Source organism: Mugil cephalus, chromosome 6 (genome assembly GCF_022458985.1).
Source record: "Mugil cephalus isolate CIBA_MC_2020 chromosome 6, CIBA_Mcephalus_1.1, whole genome shotgun sequence".
Lineage (NCBI taxonomy): Eukaryota > Metazoa > Chordata > Actinopteri > Mugiliformes > Mugilidae > Mugil > Mugil cephalus.
Genome location: NC_061775.1, coordinates 297445 through 322444, shown reverse-complemented (window position 1 = coordinate 322444; position 25000 = coordinate 297445). Strand labels below are relative to the sequence as shown.

The 25000-nt window shown below is 40.2% G+C and overlaps 2 protein-coding genes across 3 annotated transcripts in view; one reads left to right on the top strand and one right to left on the bottom strand.

The window, feature by feature from the left end:
- The window catches only part of rnf13 (ring finger protein 13), an 84294-nt gene extending 68427 nt beyond the window's left edge, over window positions 1-15867 (top strand). Inside the window, exons 5-10 of the mRNA XM_047586976.1 lie at window positions 1838-1925; window positions 2418-2508; window positions 3927-4032; window positions 4923-5016; window positions 13586-13666; window positions 14139-15867. Coding sequence (XP_047442932.1) covers window positions 1838-1925; window positions 2418-2508; window positions 3927-4032; window positions 4923-5016; window positions 13586-13666; window positions 14139-14506 — 828 coding nt within the window. The 3' untranslated portion in view covers window positions 14507-15867. The remainder of the gene's footprint in view (window positions 1-1837; window positions 1926-2417; window positions 2509-3926; window positions 4033-4922; window positions 5017-13585; window positions 13667-14138) is intronic.
- Window positions 15681-23464, bottom strand: LOC125009240 (profilin-2-like). 2 transcript variants are annotated; one of them, XM_047586977.1, is made up of 3 exons: window positions 23130-23451; window positions 19876-20068; window positions 15681-17605 (listed from the first exon to the last, which is right to left on the bottom strand). In XM_047586977.1, the coding sequence occupies exons 1-3, from the start codon at window positions 23256-23258 to the stop codon at window positions 17508-17510; spliced, it is 420 nt and encodes a 139-aa protein (XP_047442933.1). In that variant the 5' UTR covers window positions 23259-23451; the 3' UTR covers window positions 15681-17507. The 2 variants fall into 2 exon arrangements, with proteins under 2 accessions (XP_047442933.1, XP_047442934.1); XM_047586978.1 differs by lacking the exon at window positions 15681-17605 and adding an exon at window positions 17842-17981 and having other exon boundaries at window positions 23130-23464.
- Between the last annotated feature and the right edge of the window lie 1536 nt (window positions 23465-25000).

Here is a 25000-nt window from a genome sequence, read left to right as displayed (position 1 = left end):
TTGGAAAAGTGTTCATCAACATCTCCATCAGCCTCTGCATATTCAGCCTCATCTGGTTCTTTTATGCCCACATCCAGTTTGATTTATTCCTGCCTTTTTGTTAATATCCTATTCCCTTCTCCACATCAGCCACAACAATAGCTTTACAGGATACTGTAACCTTCAAACTACTTGTTTGGAGCTTTGCAGACTGAAAAACCTCCTTGCATCAGTCACATCCGTATCCATGGCGCAGCACACGTGTTTTTAATGTTTACAACGAGTTTGGCTATGACATGACAAAACAGTCAATACACCTAGAAGCCTTATGTCCTTAAAACTTTAATTTTTACTTGTCAGCTGATTCTTGTGCTGAAAATAGGTGTGATTGCAAGGGTCTGACCGATATCTTCCATTTTAGGTTTGTGATCAACAACTGCACAGTTGAACAGTTTGGTTCAGCCCCTGACTACTCACTTCATTTATTGAATCTCATTATATTTAATGAGTGATGCACCATTACCACTTCTTGTGAGTCAAAGTGCAAGATATGATTGCTCATAATAATGACTTTCAAAATAGTTCTTCTTTTCAGATCTGATATTTTGGGTAGAGATTCAAAGGAGATTTCAGAGTCAGCTGGGCTGATTTCCTCATATGCCAGTTGTAATAACCAGTTTTTGGAATTTCTTTCTTTGCTCATTTTGAAACATCCCACTATTTCACATTCAACTCCCACTGGACTGACACCATTTCTTTGAGCCAGAAGACCTGTGTTAACATCCAGCATGTGACAATGTTTGCCTCACATCACGTCTAATGTGGGTTATGTATTGTAACTTCAGATTCTATGAGTGTAGGCATAGCACATTTTCAAGTTGTAGGATGTAAGAGGGTTATTTTTACAAATACCAGCAGAGTACTGGGTAACTGTAATCTTTGAGTCCACAATTATTAAGACTCAACCTAACTTTTGTCATGGCTCCACATGTTTGTGTTTTCTCATTTCTGTTCTGTTTCTTCCTAATTAAAGAGACTGTTTTTGAGTGGTGCGTCTGGGTCTGTCACTGTATGGTGGTCAGAGCCAAAACAACCCTAAAAAAAAAATAATTAATTAAAAAAAAATAATAAAACAGGCCAACTGCCAAATTAATGAATTTGAATATACTGTATTTAACATGTATGAAAAATATATTTTCAAAGGATAACTGACTCACAAACGTGATAAATGGGTTACATACTGGTGCAAGGAAGTGTTTTTATGTAGCTAAAGCTATGTAGCTAAGAGTGTGTAGACATTTATGATTAACAACAGAATGACATGGTGGCCCGCAACAATATAAATACATTGAGCACACACAGAGGCATGCACACGACTACACTTTGTTCCAAAATGGGGAACTCTATCTTAACCATTCCTTGTCACTAAATGGTTACAAACTAACCACTTACAAGTTATGTTCATATAAACTTATAATTGAACTGGTGATCATTAATGCTCTGTTCCACTGTAAACTAGTACCACTTAGTTTTATTGGAAGCTTCCTGTTTTCTGTGGGTTAGATCAAGCTGCTGTAAACATGTTTATTGTTTATTTCACACACTGTTCTAGATAACACTCCATTATATTATTTAAACCAATACTTTAAGTGAACTAAAAAGCCTCCAAGCAGAACAATCTCTCTCTTTTCTGTATTATGGTTAATGTAGGTGGAATCTGTTCTCTCAGATGTGACCAATTTGGACCTGTTAAATGACACAAAACCCTTGTCATCACATATACTGTCATTTTCCAACCACCTTTTTCCGAAGTGTTTTCCTCCAAAGATGATCCATCTGATATTTTGTCTCTTCTCAGGTCCTCAATGCCCAGAAAGCTGGGTACAAGGCAGCCATTGTTCACAATGTGGACTCTGATGACTTAATCGGCATGGGATCCAATGATGGTAAGTTAACTCCCCACTCCACCCTCGTATCCCTGTATACTAATACACCTCAAAAAACTTGAATATGTGTGTTTCTTTGTTGATAGAGAACTTGCTTTTCTATTTATCCATGAGCCTAGGGAAAGGTTAAGCAGCTCTGCAGTCAGAAGCACATTTCAAATCTCAAGATGCTTTTGAGGGAGGAAATTATGCCCTCCAGCACTCATTCTCTATGAGTCTGTATTGTTGCTGCTGCAGCCCAGTTTAGTGATGTGACAGCGTCTGTGCATTTCTGTCAGTTAGGTCTCACCTACTATCATCTCTTGCCGCAGCATTCATAGATAGTTGAGAGTTGCATCTTAGGTTCATGTGATTTATGAGATGAACAATTACAACTAAACTAAAAGAAACTGCTGTCACCAGAGATAGGTGAGTTTAAATTGTTTTTTTTTCTGTCATGTTTCTTGATTGTTAAGTAAAGGTGTTGTAAAGTTGTTTCCTTTCCCTATTTAGTGGATGTTATGAAGCAGATAGTCATTCCCTCTGTGTTTGTGAGTGAGGAGACTGCCAACTCCCTGAAAGATGACTACATGTATGACAAAGGGTAAGTCTAAACCCATATGTAATTTTTTCTCTAACCATCAGTATAAGTAGAAACCACTCAATACTCAGCTCTTCTGAAACTGCTTTCTTCAACACTATTTGGGTGCTGCTCGACTGCCAGCTTTGAGTTATATTATTTTTAATGTACAATGATGCCTGTAGGATCCACTGTGGTATATCAAGGAGAGGGTTTTTCTTGTGAAATAGACTTGGACTTAGACAGACTTTAAAAAAAGAAATTACTTTGTCACCATAGCTTCGCTGTACATAAAAGTAAACTCAAAAGTAAACACAAGAAAGATAAAATAAAATGAGATTAGATTAAAATAAAATAAAAAGAATTATTATCTAGTAAAATAAACAGTTTAATCAAGAAAATTTACTGGATTATGAACAAATGTACAAAAGTAGTTGGCTAAATAGTGTCCAAGGTGATGTGGTTGTTTGGCCAGTTGCATAGCACCAGCGGCATGAATCGTGTTGCATGGTGTTTCCTTGTCCTTGTCGCTGAGGGAGGGATATGTCAACCCATAGAGTCCTGAAGCCGGGGACAGACATACTGTGGCTGGTATGAACCAGGTCTCCAAAGCACTTCTCATGACACACTCCCTCTGGGTCTCATCAAGTGCACACAGTCCATCCATTGTGCTGCCAAAGTCCTCACGTTCTCCATGAGGACAGACGGCACTGCTGACCCGAACCTCCTTCTCCACTTCAACTCCAGCTTGGCATCCCCAGCACTTCTTCTGAAATCCAGCGGGATTCTCAGGCCTCACTCCGGGCAGCTGAGGGGACATGGACGGTGCAAGCACCTGATCTCTGGAACACACCACTGGACACACTCTGCAGAATGCCACAACAAACGCCACAGCCTAAAACAAAGTCCAGATAAAACAAAATAAAAACAGCACAAAAAGACAAAAATGACCAAAAACCATGTTGACTGGTTCAAGGCACTGAAAAAACAAGAACAAGTCAGACAATAAACAACCAATAATACAATAAGAAAAACCCACGTTGCAGTATTAGCGTCTCACGTGGGTGTGTGTGTATGTTGACACCAACCTGACCAATGAGGGTTATTCCCACATCTTTTGCAGCCAAAGGAATAAACACTTAACATGAGAGTTTTAACAGAGTGGAATGGTTTAACTGGGGAGGGAGTTCTCATGAACAGCGCTAAATGCCATTACATTGATAGAGGAGCTTGTCAGGCTTATGCTGCAACTTTAAAAACATCACCAAAGGGAATATCCTTAATTTAGCATCCCAAAACAATGACCTACTATGAAATGCTGCTGTAATGCAGCCTCTGTGTGTAGGTCACTGTCACTCACAGAATATATTGCTGTGCAAAAGGTTAATGTTCACCATGTGTCTGTGTTTCCTGCCCCAACAATACTGTGCTTGTTTTTCCAGGGGACATGTGGTCCTCGTGCCAGACTTCAGCCTGCCACTGGAATACTATCTGATTCCCTTCCTCATCATTGTGGGAATCTGCCTTATACTCATTGTTGTTTTCATGGTATGTATATTTAAAACCTCAACACACCACCTGGTGGTCGGCCATTTTGGTGATCAGTAAGTGTTTCCCGCGTCATTGGCACTGGTAGGGGTCCACTCGCCAAGTTTTGGGCCAATTCAGCATGCTGAATCAGGGGCATATGGTGGTTTGTAGCTTCTCCTAATTTCTTAGCTTTACAACTAATATTACTGCCTCCACTTTATCCTTTTGAATAACAAATTTAGACTACTGCCACCTGCTGGTATTTTCTTTTAAGCAGGCAAAGGACGTACAGCGGGTAAAATAAGTATTGAACACATCACATCTTTTCATAGTAAACATATTTCTAAAGGTGCTATTGACATGAAATTTTCACTAGGTGTTGGTAAAAACCCAAGTAATCCATACACAGAAAGAAACCAAAATGATTACAGTTATGTGTAATAATGTAAAATAACAGAGGGAAAAAGTATTGAACACACACTGAAAGGGAGGTGGAAAAGGGCATGTTGGCTGTAGTTTTTAGGTTGTAATCAAGTGCAACTCTTCAGTCCAGACACAGGCAACGTCATACTCAGGCTTCATTGCTGATAGTTCTTTGATTGCAGTTTGGTGTGTCTGTATCATCAGGTCTTTACTAAAGGAACAATTGGGAATATTTAAAATGATTTAAATTTGCTTTTGTCAGTTTTTGTGCCATACTTTAAATCAGAAACACTGTATTATGGAACTAGTTGGAATTAGTTTCTTTGTCGTGTACTAGAGTGCAGCGTGCACTTGACAGTAGTAATAAAGTAGCAGGGTAAAGTTTGGCATCCAATGTGGCCTTAAAAAACTTTTGTAAGAGCATGTCGACTAATATCAGATTTAAAGAATTTTGAGAGTTTTCTCTTTTTTTGCGCTGTGACTAGATCACCAAGTTTGTCCAGGATCGACACAGAGCTCAGAGGAGCCGACTGCGCAAAGATCAGCTCAAGAAACTTCCCATCCACAAGTACAAGAAAGGTGGGAAAGCTTGTCAAACATCTGTGACTGTAACAATGAAATCTTGATGTCTGTCAGGAGTGACCAGGATTTATCTAGCTGTAAATCTGAGGACTGTTAAGTATTAGAAGTAGGTAGTACTGCTGGTGTTGGGTATGAAAACATCTACAAGGATACAGTGAAACCTTATACCCCTTTCACATCAAAAATCGGGATTTTCAGACTCAGGTTGACTCGCCTTTGGTGCTTTCACATCGCCAGCAGTCCCATGTCGGACGTCCCACTGTGAGAGCTGTGTGCCTGTTTTTTCCTCCCTCTCATAGTAATTGTGTCGACAACGGCGAAATCCACTCAAAATCCACTCTGTTTCAAAAGACTGCTGAATTAGAATAAATCATTGTGTCCTGCACAGTGCCCGATGTCTGCCACCGAATCTCCTAAAATACAGAGCGCTGCCACGATCGTTAAAAAAAAGCGTGGGATATCGCTATACAAGCTGTATATAAACACAGTCGCACATGCATTCCCTGATGCGCTATGCACTTCCATTAACGCTGATGAACACTGACCTTAACAAGTTGTTGTTGTGGGGTTCTTTGTGACCTCTTGGATGAGTCGTCACTGCACTCTTGGGGTAATTGTGGTCCACCGACCACTCCTGGGAAGGTTCACCACTCTCCCATGTTTTTGATATTTGTGGATAACGGTTCTCACTGTGGTCATAAAGCTTTGGAAATGGTTTTATAACCTTTTCCAGACTGAAAGACGTCAATTACTTCTTTTCTCATTTGTTCCTGAATTTCTTTATTTTTTGGGGGGGGGGGGGGGGGGGGGGGGGGTCTTTGTGTTATATTTCAATTTGGTTGATGATCTGAAACATGTAGGTGTGACAAACATGCAAAAAAAATAAAGAAAGAAATCTGCAAGGGGGTAAGCACTTTTTCACACCACTGTAGTATTCTACTGGCAAAGTTGAGTCATTGATCTTCCATCTTGCTTCTGACATGATTAAAGTATTTCAACAATCCATTCCTTGCCTTGAGCTGTGATAATCTGATTAATATGGACTTGATTTTTCTTACAAAGCCACCATGGCAGGTTAGAGCTCCTCTCTGTTGAGATCAGACGCATGACTGATGCTTTGGAATGTAGTCTATGTTGTGCCAGACTTGTTCAAACATTAAGTCTATTTTGGTTTGTAGCACTGACCTGGTGAGTGGAGGTACAGTACCATGTGTGCTGCTTACTTCTAATGTCAGTAAGACAACAGATTTGTAGAGAATGGGTGGTGCATAATAAATAATAAATATTATGAGTTGCCTGGCTGTAAGAGATGCATGTGCAGCGCACCAGCAGAAAGCACCATGCATCATCCAAATAACTGGTTCTGTCACGTCAGGCTCTGGTTTGTGCACTGTTTTGGGTACATCTGTGCACAGTGTGACTCAAAACTTCCACCAGGCACTGTAGCAGTAAACCCTGCCTGGCTGCTACAGGCAGTTCACATGTCCAGCACACAGCCCCCTAGGGTGGTGTCTGCTGAATCAGAGCAATTGGTGACACAGAAAGGGGCACCAAATCTCTGCTTAAATAATTTTTAAGTCCTACACTCTGGAGCACTGCTAGCTTGGCCGGCAGCCAAGTGTTCTGGTTTGAACACATGAGTGCTATAACAGTGGGGCAGTGCCTCTGTTGTCTAATGTGGTGTATTGTTAATGAGTTTTTACTCCAGAAAATAGTAAGACTCCTTTTAGCATTTTTAGTCACTGTTGTCTTTTTTTGTTATTATTGCACATTTGTTTACAGACTTACAGTCTTGGGGTGCATATTTGAACCAAGCAGTATCTGTGGCTTCTGCATATCCAGAGGGGAGTCTAGTCTGGGAAGTCTAATGAATAGTGATGGCAGTTGGAGCTGAAGAATACAGAGCTAAAATGAAAAGAATCAGGATGTGTCGAGTCAGAAATAAGTTAACTTACCAGACCTCTGTAGCCCACCTTTTTTTTTTCTCTGCCTAAGGCAATGGTTCATAGCTATAGTCAGCCACACCCATCTTTGTGTTATCAAACCAACTGTGCTGTTAAGCATCTATATTACTGATTAATATAGTACAGTATCGGTTTTGCACTATTTTGTATGTACTTCCATGTCTGCACTGATAAGCAGAAGCTCTCCAATCTTGTTATGCACTAATGGCAATGAAGGGTATTCTATTCTAAAAAAATAGAAATAATACTAGTCATGTAAACACTTTATCCAATTGTTTATCTCTGGATGGAATAAATGTGTTTTTTTTACCCCGAGATCAGTTGATGTATTGATACAATTGCCTGATGCAAAGCAAATCAACAAGTTGTTCAGAAAAGTGTTTTAAAAGACAAACACAATTATTTAAAATGTGGGTCCATCACAGCCATTTCTATTGAATAAATTGGAAAAGGGCAGATTTATAGACCTTCCTTATCATTCATGGCAAATAGAAATGTAAACACATATACAACATCTGTCCATGTAAACTGTTAAACTGATCTCTCTAACCATGATGATTTCAATCTAAAGATTTGCAAGAATAATTACATAAAAATAGTGCAGTTTACTGTAAATAAATGTCTGCGTAAACATAGCCAGAGATGAACTAGAATCAAAAGGATCATCAGCACCTGATGTTCTGGTTTGTCTCACCGTTGCTTTGGGACAGCATCGTCCCACACAAGTTGCTTTACTGCTCAGAATCTGCTGCTGCTTCACGTCCCATCCAGAGAGTTTTGGGCATCGTGCCTGAACTTTGGCGTACAGTCTGTGTGTATCCAGCTGCAGCACGGAGCGATGCCTGATGATTTCCCTGGCCTCAGCTTCAGTAGATAATACTGAGCTGGGATCTTGGGACTATGGAAAACGGGAGCACTGGCATTCCATGTTGGTCCTGCTTTAAAAGCTGCAATCTATAAGTGTCCACAAGTCTGCAGCAAATGTCACACAGTGGTGTTGTGTTTTCCATTTCTTTCATTTTTTCATTACAGAAAGAGAGTTGCAAAGATTGAGTCAATAAGGTGTTACTGTTATGGTCCATGGCTTCAAAATGAGCAACTAATCATACTGTTGTATCTCCCAGCTCTACTAAGACTCTCGATTTTACCCTAATTTAAGTTTTGTGACTGAAAGTCATCATCAAGATAGTGGCAGGCAATAAACCTGAAACCGTGCATCACAACTTTCCACTAATGAGTGGCATTTATTTTTATTTTATTATTTTATTCAGTGACTTTGCTCCATAATTAATTGGCGAGGTGAGTTGATGTATGCGACATGGTGTGATATCTTTTGTTTAGAAGTGACGTCATTCAGGGAAGACACATCTACCTTTTCTGATAGAGGACCTTACACTGTGGAAGACATGTGTCTATCAACAAACACACTGATTAAAATACTTTGAGTTGTTTTTTTTCTCAAGTTTTTTTTTTTTTTTTTTTTCGCTGTCGCTCAGCAGGTAATAAGTTATTGTTAATGTTTGCTTTATTCTCTCTAAAATACACAGTGAAATATTAAATCATTACTACAGTTATCCAACTGGCAATGCTTGTAAAGATGTGATGGTAGATGTCAGACAGAGTCCACATGCGGAAGTGAACTGTAGACAACACCAAGGCCATCTGTGTGCACAGTGCACAATGTCTTAATGAAAACCACTGTGCCTGTATTATGCAGAATGGCAGTCTATGGAACAGGATGCAACATAGCAACATAAGATCTGTGTCAATGTGCAGGATTATGTAATAGCAGCAGCCATTGGCTGTCAGTGTACAGCGGTGCTCCTCCATTAACTTGAACTACGCCCTGGTTTTGTTAAAGAGAGTTGCGTCATTTCCACTTAGGCTGTAGGCATGACACGTGACAGGGACTTTAAGCCCTTTGGACAGAGAATTTCACTGTCACCCGGTATCTACCAGAGCCAGAAACCCAAACCTATTGAGCCTTGTTTTGGCCCGAAAGGGCATCGACTCTTTCCCTAAACCCTGACCCTCCAGTCTACACCTTCCCTTCATCTGATGACTCACTCCTCCCATCCCCATAGCTATCTGCCCCCAAACCAAAGTCAGGGACAGCACAGACACTGAACAGGGCAGCTGCAGTGTCTCAGTCGTCAGTGTGTGAAGCATTTTGATGTCAGTACAGAGGAGCTCTCTCTGTCTCTTAGTTGTCCGGCGTTAGTACAAGTTGCTCTCATCTTGCCGGCTCCAGTACTGACAAACTGTAGATTTTATTTTTCACCTAGTTTCTCTCTCTCTCTCGCTCTGTCTCTCTAGCCCTACTAAACACTTTCCCCTTAATGCAAGGGATTCACAACTTCTGAAAAGTTGCCAGAAATTAAGTAGATGTTTTTGAGTGGCTTTGAAACAGATGTTTTTTGTCTCAACTTTAGAAAAACAGATGATGTGATGTCAAGTAACTTAACTTATCTGGCTTTAAGTTGAATACTCACATCACACAGTCATGACATTATAACAGCGTTATTTGGTAGAAACAACAGAAATTCCAGAAATGAGGGGGTGGTTATCGTCCACAGCAGTCTCTTTGACCGGCACAGTGAGTGGGGTAATTTGTAGTCAGGGGATTACTGGACCACTCTGTGAATTATGTTCTTCTGCAGAGCTCTATGTGTTTTTTACCATGCGGAGGAAAGTGGCTACTTCGTCCACAGACAATTGTCAGTTTTAAAAAGTTATCCTATATTATACTATACGTTTTGAATTATATATCATGTCAAATAAAATGAGCCCAGAAGTTGCTGTTATATTATCAGTTTACATGATACCGAGCCCTGTTTGTTATCTAATCAGAGATGACCTCAAGATTTCTTAAATCTGCTGAATGTTTTCCTCTCTGCTTCACTCAGGAAATGCTGAACTCTCTCACCCTCACTGCTCAGCACTGTGAAAGAGCAGTGTGAAAGACAGGAAAAGATGGAGGCAGCTCTGTAAAGTATTAGACTTTTAAAAGCGTTGTCTCTAAGAGGATGGGGTTGATAGTCATTGTGATGCTTGGGAGGTAAAAACAGAGCTGTATGTGTAAAGAGGAAAAAGGGCAACATTTCCTTAAGCTGAAGTTGCTGACGCTCAGAGAAGAAATAAAGGGGGAAGGAGGAGGGGGTTTGATGTGACTCCCATCCTTATACGGTCACATGCAGCCCTGGCACGGACACAGAGAGCCCAGTCGAGCTTTAGAGCTTATGTAAACATACTGGCCCACAACCCGCCTCCTTTTAGCCCGAGGAGGGAAGAGGAAGGGAAGGAAAAGGAGAAGAACTCTGTGGAATTTGAAAGGGAGTACGTTGATACATTCCTGAGCTTTCAGTGTACAGTGCTACCTCCTTCAACATCGGGAAATGTAGTGCCAGTAATTCAAAAATAGTTCTGCCTCTGTAAGGCAGCTTCTCAACAACCGCATAAAAAAAAATTTTAAAAGTCGGCACAAACACTGACAAGAAGTCTCTTGAAAAAAAACTGTGGTAGTTCTGTGAGACCTAATTTCATTTAGAGCCATAACCACACAGGTCATAGTGAATTATATCTTATACACTGATGCGTTGAAATAGCAGAAATTTGAAACTGGTATTGTCGTTATCTCTATCATTGTTTAAGGTGCTTTTACACCTGTATTTGGATCCAATTTAGTAAGTTATATGATGCAATATGTGGATTCAACATGTCATTACGGGGCAATTTAAGAAAGGTTCTGATACACCCTCAGCATTTTCATGAGCTGAACTCAAAGATCTAAAACTTTTTCAATATACACAAAAGATGAAATAGGTCTTTTGTGTATATAGAAAAAGTTTTAGACCTTTGAGTTCCGCTGATGAAAAATGGGAGCAAACATGAAAGTGTTGCATTTATATTTTTGTTCAGTGTATGTGCATTATTATCACACCTCAAGGTTCCAACACTTTCACCATTCACTACTTATTATGTACTGTTTACAACTCTGTGCAGTATCTACAATAATCATCTGTGCCAGTGTTGTTTTCATCAACGATGATGATGACAAAATTATTTCAATGACAACCCGTTTTTTTCGATAACAAGCAGTGACGAGGTTAACATGGCCCATCTGCTGAAGGCCAGCCGGGTAGAAACAGAGAAGATAGAGAGAAAAGAAGAGCAGGAGAAACAAGATAACCAAACTTCTGTCATAGATACATACATCAAGTGGAAGGAAACATGTAGGGTCTAGTAATATAACACATAGCTGATGATCTGTGACAGTTTGTGAGTATAACAGGAATTATGGGCAGGTTGGTGAATTGTTCATCTAGGTAGGAGTGGACAACTGGAGGAGGCCATGATGACTGGGGCAGATGCAGTTTATGGAGCTCCACAGGTCTGATACACAGCACTCCAGACCATGAAGACTGGGGCTGGTTGATGAGGCCACGGCAGCAGATGTAGCTTAGAACTCCACAGGTCAGATATTCAGCACTCCAGACCAGAGACCCTCACAAGATGATGGAGGGGATTTCACTTTTAAGACTATCTCTGTGTACTGCATAATCCTTCATAGATCAGAAAGTATTTGCTTACTTTTGTGTGATACTCATGGTATGTAGGGCATAAATTCATGAAAAAAACACAAGTTGAAATATGGAAATAAAAGGTTTCTGCCCAACATGAAGTACAGTACACAGTATTGCATCTCCATCATTTAAACTGACATATTGGTCATCCTGCAGCCATGTTGCAGACAATTGTGAAATCAGTCCTTAAAAGAGATTCATTTGAGAGAGATCTGACATTTAGACCACATTTAATTTTCTCATTTTTCTGTTGTACCATTTACATTTGTATTGATTTGTATAAGGTTGCTATGAATAACTCCTCTTTTATTTTATTTATTTTTTTCGATTTAAAAAAGTCTCGGAGCTAACAGAACATCTATGAAGTTTGAAGAGTTTTGGGCGTGAAACTGTTCTAGAGAAACTCGTCTAGACTAGAGCTATCAATTTGGTAAGGAATCTGATTATTACACAAAAGCGCTAAGGTTAATTGTTGCTTAATTGATTGCAACACTTTATACAACAATATTTATTGACCTAAATTAATTTGTTAAAAGGCTAACAAAATTGACTAAAACTTTTTTTTGAATTTACGTTTACGTTTTTAAATGAGTAAAATGTGACTAAACTTAATAAGCATTTTCATTCAAAAGTTCAAGTTTTGTATATGTATGCCAGTACCATTTATTTATTTATTTGTCTTTTATACAGTCCAATCTTTAATTTAAATTGTCAATACAGGAGTGAAATTGCATCCCTACAGCCTACGGTGCAGCAATTATACAAAAAAAAAAATGTAAAAATGTAAACATAACATGTGCAGACACTGAGATTTAAGGAGGACATATGTCCTTACATTTCATCAGTGACATATATTTATACTATATATTTTATTTTCATTCCATCTCTTTTTACACTATTCAGCTCAGGGGTTGCACCAGCCACTCTATGTACTGTATAGTAGTGTTTTTCTTGGTGTGAGTTAGGGAATAGCAGGGGGAATGGGGGGCAGAGCAGGTAGAGAGTTCAGTTTCCTGACAGCCTGGTGGATGAAGCTGTCCCTCAGTCTGCTGGTCCTGGCCCGCAGACTCCACAGTCTCCTCCCTGATGGAAGCAGACTCAGGAAGCTGTGTGACGGGTGGGTGGCATCAACCGCAATGCAGAGGGCTTTGCGCGTGAGCCGGGTGTTGTAAATGTCCTGGAGGGATGGGAGAGAGCCACCGATTATCCTTTCAGCTGCTCTCACTGTGTGCTGGAGGGTCTTTCAGCAGGATGTGGTGCAGGCTCTGTACCAAACAGTGATGCAGCTGGTCAGGATGCTCTCAATGGTGCCTCTGTAGAAGGTGCACATGATGGGGGCTGGGGCTCTGGCTTTCCTCAGTTTGCAGAGGAGCACTGTTGAGCCTTCTTAGCCAGTATCCCAGGAGAGGTTCTCTGTGCAGGCACACCAAGGAACCTGGTGCTGGTCACCCTCTCTACAGCAGCACCGTTGATGGACAGAGGAGCATGCCTGGTGTGCGCTCTCCTGAAGTCCACAACAATATCTTTAGTCTTGTCCACATCCAGGGAAAGATTGGTATGTGTGTACCACATGGTCAGGTGACTCACCTCACACCTGCAGTTTCATCTCATCTCCGTTGCCAGTTAGACCCAATTGGGGGGGGGGGCTCAAAACACATCCTTGGAGCCTGTCAGGAAGTCCAGCAGCCAGTTACACAGTGAGGTGTTGAGGCCCAGCTCGTCCAGTTTGTAGATCAGCTGTTGGGGGATGATTGTGTCGCATGCTGAGCTAAAGTCTATGAACATCATTGTGGGACAAATAAAGGTTTTCTAATTGTAATTCTAAATTATATGGGAAAAATGGAATTTGGGAAAGAGTTGCATTGAAAAGGAAGCATCAGTAGTAAGTGTGGGGACTAGCATTCATTGCTGTTTTATTCCATTTGTAAAATTACCTAAACACTTTTGGATAGTTTTAAGTAAAGGATTCTTTACTGTTATTTTAAAGTAGTTCAAGATGAATATATCTCTTTGTCACAGGGGATAGCTATGATGTATGCGCCATCTGTCTGGATGAATATGAAGAAGGAGACAAACTCAGAGTCCTGCCATGTTCTCATGGTAAGTCTGAACACTTCTGCACCATACAAAGAGGAAAATCCCTTAATGCTGACATAAAAGAACTACATGTAATGCTGACATGAGCCAATCAAATAATTTGTTTTGTTTAATAGGCAACCAAGTAAATACAGTATTATTCTTATCTTGTATTGTAACCATCTAAACATCAAATGTTGGGATCAAAGTTGATACTCTCTTTCCTTTGGCTGACCAAGAAAATGGTTAATATCGGCAAGTCTCTTCAAAAGTCCAGGACAAAACGATTTTAAATGTACTGTAACATAATACCACGTGGAAAATCTTTACAGTTGGGACGCTAAAAGATTTGGATGAAAAATTACATCAAATAACTGCTGAGTAATTTAGTGTAATTGATTGAGCTAATCAACCTTGAACCTTAGTTTGAACGCATTTTCTGAATAAGAGAAAAGGGGAATGCTAATGTTAAAATGGGGTGTCTTGTTGTCTGCAGCCTACCACAGTAAGTGTGTGGACCCCTGGCTAACCAAAACTAAGAAGACTTGTCCAGTGTGCAAACAGAAGGTGGTCCCCTCACAGGGTGACTCTGACTCCGATTCTGAGGAGGGGGATAGCGGCCCTGATGAGAACGAGGAGGTGTCAGAGAGCACCCCGCTGCTTCGCTCCCTGGCCTCGACCAGCGCTCATTCCTTTGGCACCATGTCTGGAACATCTCGCTCAGAGCATGACCGGGACTCCTCCGAGTACGAGGATGATGAGTTGGACAGCAGCGACAGCGGGGAGGTTACTGTGGAGACGGTAGTGGTGCAGTTGCAACAGCCCTGCTCTGAAGGCAACGAGCATGACCTTCCTCAAGTGTGACTTATGTTGGCACGGCCACATCAGTCCCCCCCAGCAAGAGAGACTTTTATGGGGGGTATAAAACAGATTAATCATCTAATTTTTTTCTGTCACTGCTTACAGTGCATTGTAATGTTATCTTCCTTACGAGTTTAAAGACAGGTTTTCTTTTCAACACAATTATGGATTAAAGCACTGAGTTTTGTGTACGACAGGAAGTCAGTCTGCACATCTTACGAGCTGCTCAGTCAATTTGACACCACTGACAGTATGTACAGTAGACGGCTATAGTGGTTAGTCATCCACAACACAGGTCAGCGCGCAGTAAACATACTGTGTATATATGCCAGACAATATATGTATATACACACCATTAAGTTGCGTCTTTACCTTTGGTTATTGTGTATCCTACATGTACATACACTGCTATGCACCATATTTTTTGTAAAATACGGAATACTATCAAAACACACCAATATGGGTTTGTCAGTGGATTTCTCTGCTGAAGTTTGAAGGAGCTGAGCAGCTTCTGTGTTTCGTGCCACAGCTCATTTGTTAGTGAGGCCAAAGTGGTTTGATGACCCATTCGAAGGAGAGAATGTGGCTTAATTTTAATTGTGGACAAAGTGTGTTCACACTGTCTGGTGAACTTCCTTAAGCTGCTCCGCCACAAGTGGTTACCTATCAATAGACCTTATAATACACATTTACCATCATCTCATTTTAATTTGCTTTATAGTAAATATGGAGGATTTTTTTCCTCATCTTCCCTGATCTGCATTTTCGTGCTCATTTGTCCGTCCGCTGTACAAATTCACGTCAATAAAATTTTAATAAGGAAACCAATTAACCGTTTAATCGCAACACAGTCCAACACTCCATTGACCTTGTCTGACACAGAAGCCCATTTGTCCTTTAAAAAAAAAAAAAAAAAAAAGATGAAATTCCAGTTTTGAATCAATTTCTGCTCCTCAAACACCATTCAGTAGTTGATCTGAAGCTTACCATCCACTCCGTGATTTTTTTCCCCTCTTAGGTTGGAAATTTAATGAGCAATTTTTTTGGTTTAAAGTTACATTTGAGTAATAATTGGAAGTTCCCAAAGACCTGGATACAGTGCAGTCCTTTTCCAAAGCCAACAAGGAACGTAAACCTCATTTAAAATTATGTGAAGAAAAGATAGTAAACACTTATATCTGGTTGGAATAAATTTATTTGATCTGTAAACAAGGTGATAAATCAATTTATGGCATTTCTTGGTTTGTATGCATATCAAATCAGATGCATTACAGAGACTGTATCCCAGATGTAAGAAAAAAAAATGGCGTGGAAATGAACAAATCTGCAAATAGGAACTGGAAAGTTTTTTTTTCCTTTTTAATGAGTACACATATCCCACAAAGCCTGAACAGTGGAGCTGAAGCTATATATATATAAAAAAAAAAGTGCCAAAGGAAACGACTCCTTAGTTGACAGTGGGTAAAAATCCATCTTACAACTGCAACAGATATCTCTAAGTTATGGCACAAGACACACAGGTTCTGAAGTTCAATTTCAACAAGACGACCATGAGTATCTTTGAATCCAACTATTCCATCTCCCATGCAGTGTCATTTCTACTTGAGTGTTTTTGTAGTTGGACCTTAAAGTTAGTGCTCAATGTGGACAGACCGTGTGATACCCCAGAACTCAGCTGACTTAAGTAGAAGGCAATTAATTCCACAGTATTGTAGTTGTCAGCACAGCATGACAAATGCAACGTTTTTTTTTTGTTTTTTTTTTTGGGGGGGGGGGGGGGGTCTTTTTAAACAGTAAATGACAGGAGAATTTTATTCCAACACTGTCACCCTTACCTCTCAACCTCCCATGTAGCTTTACATTTTATACCACAGTATTACTTTCTGCTTAGGGTGTCCTTGATCAGAAAAACGTTTGCAATCATCCATCGCATGATTTAGAACTGTATGCTTCGACTACACTTGGTCCTATAGAAAGAAAGGAAAACAAAGTCAAACAGGACAAACTCCAGATGGTTATATGGTGGGATATTGGCTGTCCATAAAAAAAAAAAAAAAAAAAAAAAAGTGTGTGCGTGCGAGCATATCTATCTATATATATATATATATATATATAATATATATTATATATATATATATATATATATATATATATATATATATATATATACACACACACACACACACACATATATAGACACACACACACACAATAATTACAGGAGCTGGCAAACAAAACAGTATTAAGTGCCTGAGCCATTGTTACTGTGGAATGTCCATGGTTTTTGTGTAATCAGGGAGGTTGTGATGCTGGGAGGAGAGACAACCAGCATCTGGGTGACACCAACACTTGCAAAGCTGGTTCATGATAGTAAACGGAGCCAATCCAACATACATGCAAACCACAGCCCCCATTTTTTTTTTTTGGAAGTATACAGGAAAGAGCTTTGAATCTCACAGGAATTTGGTGTTTGATGAAAACTGTCCTGTGACGTTTGTAGTGTTGCCTGACTTGAGAATACAGGGAGGGGAGGAACTGAAAATTTTGGCATGGGGGATTTGTGGAGATAGTGTCAGGTGTGAAAGAAACAATAGTAGTCTGAGATATGCATGTAGTCTCCTCTCCCAGTTGCGTGTGTGCGTGTGTGTGTGTTTGGTGGTGGTGGTGTGCTCCAGAGGCATCAACTGCTTAGGGAGGGATTAAATGATCTAGTTCACTTCAAATGGATGTTATGCTATAGCCTTCAATGTCCAAGTTGTTGCTGGTATTGTTTTGTCCGATTTGTCATGACAGCCTGTTAGCAACATGCTCACCTTTGCTATTGATCAACTTAAAGAGTACTTAAAGGGGTACAACAAGTGTGTTGGGGGAGGGGCAAAAAGAGAGATAACAAATCAGGAGAAAAGGCAGAGAAAGAAAATGTAACTACTGACTAGTACTGAAGCAGTGTGAAATGCAACAGGGTGGTATGGGTGATCTGCTAGGTAGCCAGGTACAGGCTGCTTTAGTATCCGGACTTCCTCAGGTACTCAGCCATCTGAAATGATTTCTTGTTGAGCTGCCCTCCATGGACACCTTCCTTCCCCATGACAAAAACCAATGCTGGAGTACACAAAGGAAACAAAACAAAAATAAATGAACAGGCATGATGATAGCAGGGCTGGAAAACACTTTTGCCTCAGCCAAGTATGAGGCTACATTTTCGGGACAGAGCCTAAACCCTGCATTGTCAGAATGCTCCTGGGTTTTTGATTATTAGGGCTGTTTGGGGATGGGGACATGGGCTTGACAGCAATTTTTTTTTGTACACATTTTGTTTTTCGTTTTAGTTTTTTCCCCCTCTCTCCTGTAACTACATCACAAACTACATGAAAACTAAACTAGAACCCTGAATCCCTCAAGTATTTTGCCATCGAGTATGCCTTCTTATTCAATCCGCCTCCATGGACCCCTTCTTTGCCCATTACCAAGACCAAGACTGAAAGAAAAGAGACAGAGAGGGGACATTTAGAGAAGGTGCGAAGATCACAAGTCAAAGGAGAAGAGCACAGAGCCAAAGGCAGCAGGCAGATGAAGGCTGCTACAGGAGGAGGACAATGGCACAGAAAGCTGAGCAGCGGCTATTATAAGACAGTTGTGTTGAGCCTAAACATTCATTTTCTCATCAGTGCTGCTGGTAGCGAAAAACATGTCACATAACAATTAGGTGGACAGAACAGATACATGCAAAGCCAGTTGCTGGCATGTACACTTGGAATGACCAAAACAAGCAGTGGCACACAGCCGTTAACGTGTTTATATGTCAACTCCACTTTAATATAACCTACAAGGGTGAATACCAAAATTAGAATTTCATCATCTCCTACAAAGCCAACAGCTCTAACTTACAGTAGTGATCACTACTGAACTGGAATCAAAGTTCAGCCAAAATCAGATTCATCAGAACCAGGCTTCAATGTGTGCCATACTTTTCTTCTAGAACAGCTAAAATTGCTGTATATTCGTTTACGTGGATAACCCCTGTAGATGGGTGCTTAGAACCATAAACTGGATGAAAGGTATATATGGGTATGTAAAAAGAAAAAAAACTTTCAGAAAACTTTTAAAATTACACCTTACACAGAGTGTTAATAAAAGCAGCTTCTGCAACCATTGTAGTTGTATTAGTACAAACCCCAAACAAAATAGTTATTAGTCATTTAGCTAGGTGAAAGTGTAGAGTATCAAAATCACCAACAACACCGAGTACATTTCTGTTCTGTAAGTTGTTAATGTGTAACATGCCAGCAGCAAAGAAGAAACTGAAGTTGGCTAACCTCACTAATGCAGCACACGTGCAGACAGACCAGCATGCTAGGAGTACCTCTCCTCAATACATGTAAAAAGCCTGAAGTAACCTAGTTTTACCAGAACAGTGTAAGCGTGTGAGCAGGGGAAAGAGACTTATACCTTTAAAGTAGGAGGTGGTGTGTTTACCAGGAAGGCCAAAGAGGCATGCAGTTAAATACGTTTTTAAGAAATCCCAGTACACAGAGTGAGCCACATATGGAAAAACAGGAATCAGTTTGTTCAGATCTCACCTGTAAGGTTTAGTAGTTTCTGGGAAGAGTGGGAGGGGACAGGACGTCGGGGCCCATACAAGCAACATGAAAACTGGCACAACTCTCAGGCATGTCCCCAAAAGGACTGAACTGTGATTCATAGCCAATGTGCTGTCCTTAACATATGTTATGATTATAATGATGCCAGTTTAATGCTAGAAATGTTTGCAACTATGCAGAGCACAAAATCATGTGCTTGTTCTGCAGTTTCCACCAACAGATACAAACTCAACTTGACTGAACAATAATGTTTAAGATTTGTTGAACTGTACCACATGTAGGTTTGAACTTTATCGACTTTAATGAAAATCTTAAACCAGGAAACAGGAAAAATTACATTTTAAGATCAGAACTAACAATTGAATGCGGAGACAGCAACTAAACAATAGCCCTCTTGACTATAATATTATACTAAAAGGGAGACAACTCCAACTGATCTGCAGGGTGTTAAGGCAGTACCAAAACAACCGATCTATACAAATTTAAATGTAATACAACTATTACTTACAAGACAATATCCCTTTTAGTCTAGCCCAGCAAAGTTGCGTGTCTGTAGGTATTTCTAAGGCCTATGATGCACTTGCTGCCCTTCATAATCTGCCATCACTGAAGGGCAATATTACATACCTGTCATATATTGAGGAAAGGTGTATTCAACAACTATCCAACATGCATGCACAACACAGAAGTTATAAAACAATTTAGCCAAACTAATTGCTCTGTATCAAAGCCGGCTACTACGCTACAAACAACATTTAATGTGGTGCTCACCTTTGCCTGCTCTGCCTACAGAAACATTGTATGTTGGCTCTCCTCCTTGACTCTTTGTCCGGATGTCCATTGTCCAGTCGCCGTCGATTTGGAGGCTGTCTCTGATTACGGAGCACTTCTTATTGCCTAAGGTCAGCCCACTGGTGAAGAATCCCTCCCGGTCCTTTCCTATTAACACGTCGATTTCATCAGGCTAGTGGAAAGCACAAAGCAGGAAGTCAGGTACAGATTAATCTAAATGCAGAATATCAATCCATTTAGGTAGAATATTTTATGTTTTAAGTTTTCACCATTGCCCTTAAACAAAATTCACATTTACTGCCCTAGAGTTTGGGGCTGTGAAGCCTTGAGATTAAATGCCATTGAACTATTTACTTCCTCTGCTTTCTCTCCACTTCCTCTATAATGAACATCTTACAATGCATAACATTGTTTGGGACTTTTTGAGAAAAATATTTATATTTTATTTACATTTTTTTTCAAACTATATTAATGAATTAAGAGGGCAAAGAAAGTACTTCTCTGTAAGCAAAGTCTGAGTGACAATCGTCAATATCAAATATCTATTTTATGTTATATTTAATGGGACTGAAATCTGTCAAGTTTCCAGAAAGTGGTAGTAATACTAATAACTTATTTAAACTTAAAGTGAAGGTAGTATTGATGCCATCAGTGCACAACAACTGAAATAATTGCTTTTGTAGACAACAAATTGCATAAATTCTGTACAAAAGTTTGTCAACTGCCGTGTTAACGCACACCCCTTTGCAACTTGCTGCAGCGACACACAGTGCAAGAGCTGTGATTGGTCCACCTGGTAGTTCAGTAGGTGTCTCTGCTTCAATATTTCTGGCTGCTTCTCCATCTCTGCCATTTTAATTGTTTCATTTAATCAATTAAAAAAATTAAATCAGAAAGGTTAACTGATGAGTTTTGCTGATACATGTAGCCTAAAAGCTTCAGTCACTATTGTTGAAATTGAAGCAGGAAGTAGAAACAAAACTTAACCTGACTGGCAAAAAAAGGCAGCGCCATATAGTGCTGGGGTGGAGTTGTTAGAGAGCAAGAGACTTGAGGGCACAAGTATAATGTCTCATGCTTCAGGACCTTGTGTGGCCATACACAGAAGCATAATTGCAGCTTAACAGCCATACTCGTGCACAGCATGACAGCTTATCCACAGAGTACATACTGATGTTCAGCTATGAGTGGCTTTGGGATACAAGTCTCTTGTAACAGCAACATTTATTTTATTTTTTAAATTATGTCCAGCTATGGCAACCACTTTACAGCCTTAGTGCAGCAGTCAAAAAGCTGTGCATTTAGGCAAACTGTACCACAACAAGAGACATCAATATAAAAGATAATCCTTTAATTTTTCCCCACAGTGGTGAAAGATATAGCATGAGATCCAATTAAAACATTCAAATATAGGTGTACCCCCCACTCATGAAACTTCTCAGGTGCAGTGCCTAACAATTAATCATCCAGAGAAACCTATTCCAAGATGAAATCTAAGACGTTAAATTATGAAGACTGAGCCTGACAATATGCAAACACTAAGTTAAAGTCACAGCCACTTGGAATATCAGTGTTAAGTTTTGAAATCTCAGACCAGCTACATCTACATAAATACACACACACATACATATAGACATACATATATACACACACACACACACACACACATATACACACCAGCAGTATTTAGTATAGTATGCAGTATTTCTCTGCAGTACATTATCAAAAATCTGCAAAACAAAAGGCATCGCCCTTTAATTCCAGGAACTGCACAGTCATGGCACACACGATAGACTTCAGGAAGAAAAAGCTGCAAACTCAGGATATCTATGGGCTAGGATCGTGTTAGCATGGCGGCTAACTGCATGCCTGGGCCCGGTTACCCACGTAATTACTCCATCAATAGCTCAGCCACTCAAAATCCAGTTCAATTCTCTATTCCCCATGTGAAATTCGTCTGCTTTTTCGCATACCCTGAGTTAACTTGCTGTATTCCGTTGAAATGAGTTTGTAAGTTGGAAGGTTGGGCGCCGGTAAGCAGGTCGTCAGTTCTAGCCTCTCATTTGCTTTGTTTTTTTAGCAGACTGTAAAGAAAACGAGCCAATTTGAGCATACGTCTTCAAAAGGGAAGCCTTACCCAGCCCTGGTCCCTTGTGGACACTCCCAAGTAACCCTTAGCAGCACACTTTAACCGTCTATGGCATGGATCATTTCATAACGACACCTACCAAAATGAACAAACCCCAGTTGACATACAATCACATGCTTTCTCCTTCTCTCACACACACACACACACACACACACACACACACACACACATTTCAATTAATGGCAAATTTGACAAAATGGAGGCTCAAATAAACGCCAGAGAGGCATATTTAGCAAATCGGTTACATGAACCGCAGTTTACCCCTATATGTGGTTAACAAACCACAAAACATTTATGGCCACGAACCAATGTCGCAATAAATGTAGATGGGGCCAAACGACTGGGTGAGCTGCCATGAACAAAATGAATAAGAAGCCAGGAGTGTATCCGCCATCTTGGGAAAATAATGGGCGGTAGCGGTAGTGTGATTCACAGAAGCCGACTAGGGGAACGAAAAAGACCAGCGGCTCACCAGCACGCCAGGAACGCGTGCGAGCACCGCTAACTTTCCGCTTTTGGCGTTAGCCAATACTGATTTTCCGAGGAGGATGAACGGCCTGATTTAAGCTAACCTCTACTTGTAGTGTGCCAACTCAACGTTATCATCAAGTTTTGTTCGGAAATACCAATACGATTAAGCTCTAAACACGAGTTACAAAGTGGTGATAGCATTTAATTGTGTTGTTCTTTGTGCTTAAAATCTACCATGCTTTCCAGGACTTGCTCACCCGACCGGTATCACAGGCGAATGCTGTTAGGTATCGATGGCTAGCTCGCTAACGTTGCTAAGTTAGCTCGAGTTCGCGATACAGTTTGTCACCGGGCTGCCCCCGTCTGATAAAGCGGAACTTCAGGGTGTGGAGTGTGCACGCTTAATGGAAACACAACCATGCTGATGAGATATAGAAAATGAGCACTGTGTGCCAATGAAGCTGGAATGTGGCCACCGGATAGGTGCCATGTGTACCACAGTGCTGTCTTATCCTCATTCAAGGCCTGACTATGCAGACAAACCCACAGGCATGCAAAGCGTACACGTTCCTTCTTTCAAATCTTTAGATATTGACACATAAGTCATACTAACCGTTATGTTGGCAAAGGTACCACCGGAAAACGATGCCCAGACGTATTTGGCGTCCGTGTACCCAACAATGGCCGCGTCCTGGCAGCTGCCATCAGCCATCAGGTTGTCCACGTAGCTTTGCCAGGACATGTTTGTGTAATTAGTTCTAAGATGAAAAAGGCAAGTTGGGTCAAGCTGAATCACAATCGTCTCTCGAACGACAAGGAAAATGTATTTGTCGGTGGTTTAGCGGGCCTCCAACAAGCAAAATCCCCCCTGCTCCGTCACGTCCCGGCTTTCTTCTGGTCGAGCAACGAAAAGAATCCGCTGCAATCGGACAGCCGCTTGGGTGTAGTCCACACTAAATCACTCCGCCGAAGTCGTTATTCGACTCGTTTCCTCGTTGCATAATATACTACACGGCGGAGGAATATATTGGCTAATCAAGATGGCAAGAAACAAGCGAGACTATTTTTTTCTTCAGTACATAAAAGATTTGTAAACTCTGGATATTTTCGATTATGTGCTGGTTAAAGAAGTCAAAATCCACGACAGAATAGCGTTAAAGGCAGAATTGTTGTTTTTTCAGGTAAATGTACATATCAGATTTAGTTTTCAAAAGAAAATTAATAAATATAATTATGATTAGACAACCTACACAAGTTTTACCATGCCTGTCATTAACCGTAGTTTCTAGATAAACATGACAGGCTTTTTAAAATACTCAATGAAAAACACATAACTACATAACTGTCCTTAAAGACCACATTCTATGTGGACACAGTACAATTCTTATGATAAGATTTGACCTTTCCAGGGAGGTCAATACAAGATTAAAACACAAAGCGCCCTAACATTTTGTGCAAATTAGCATCTCTGACACGTGAAGAAAAGATTCTGCTATGTAAATAAAGTTATGCTTCAGCACAGACTAAACCAGTATTCAATAATCCTAAGGAACTTCGACTATGTGCGAGTTTCTGATGCTGCACTGTGTAGGACAAACAAGCTGTATTTCCATATATTTTTTACCACGCAGATTTACATTTGAAGCTTCATTCCTTCAGAACAGCTTCCAGTGGTGCAGATGTAATTTATTCACATTTTGTTCCTGTGATTTGCTTATTTTTTAGTTTAGAATACTTCTCTATAATTCCAACTCTTCACATACTCACCACAAAGGTGGTGAATTATTTCCGATTTGTATACAAAGAGACAGAGCCTCCTATGGGAAATCATGCTTTTCTGAAAATATCTTCAGTCGTACTCTGATATGGATTTGTTTGGTGAGCTTACATAAGAAGCAGACAACACAGAAACATATAGTAATTAGTCTGAGACATGAAACAAGCGGTAAATTAATAATAAAAAAATAAAAGTCTTTATCAGTTAATGAACTTGAACAGTATCGGCTTCACACCAGCAGTAATGAATCCTGCTTCTTACATACAGATATGTTATAGAGTAATAACAGCCTCTCACTGTGAAAGCCTTCCTAGGTCTAATACACAACGACCATAACAGTCAAATGTAAGCTGGTTAAACTTCTAAAAATAAAGAAATTTGCTTAAGGGCACCTCAGCAGGATATATGCCTAGTGTGGAATTAAAACTGTGACTTTTACAAGACAATATCCCACTAGGCCATAATGCACTCTCTATGTGTGTGTTAGATGCATTGGAAACGGTTAATAAGGTAGCCACATGATAGTCAATGTCTTGGCATCTCCCTCCTCTTCTCTCACTAGTGTGAACTTACTATAAACGTAACAAAACGAGGACTGCAATCTGCAATATTTACAGTGCAGTGTTTCTGTGATATTAATCTGTGAGGTTTTATTTTTAAGCCTATGCACACTGGTTAATCTTTATATATAATGGCACCTGTGGAGA

Bases quoted from the DNA above. Each gene is read 5' to 3' on its own strand.
- LOC125009240 (XM_047586978.1), bottom strand. From the start codon at position 23,258: ATGTCCTGGCAAAGCTACGTGGACAACCTGATGGCTGATGGCAGCTGC. The intron at 20,069-23,129 runs GTTAGTATGACT...GCTTTCCACTAG, and splicing joins GTACCTTTGCCAACATAACG to CCTGATGAAATCGACGTGTT. The intron at 17,982-19,875 runs GTGAGCACCACA...CTTTTCTTTCAG, and splicing joins TGTAGGCAGAGCAGGCAAAG to TCTTGGTCTTGGTAATGGGC.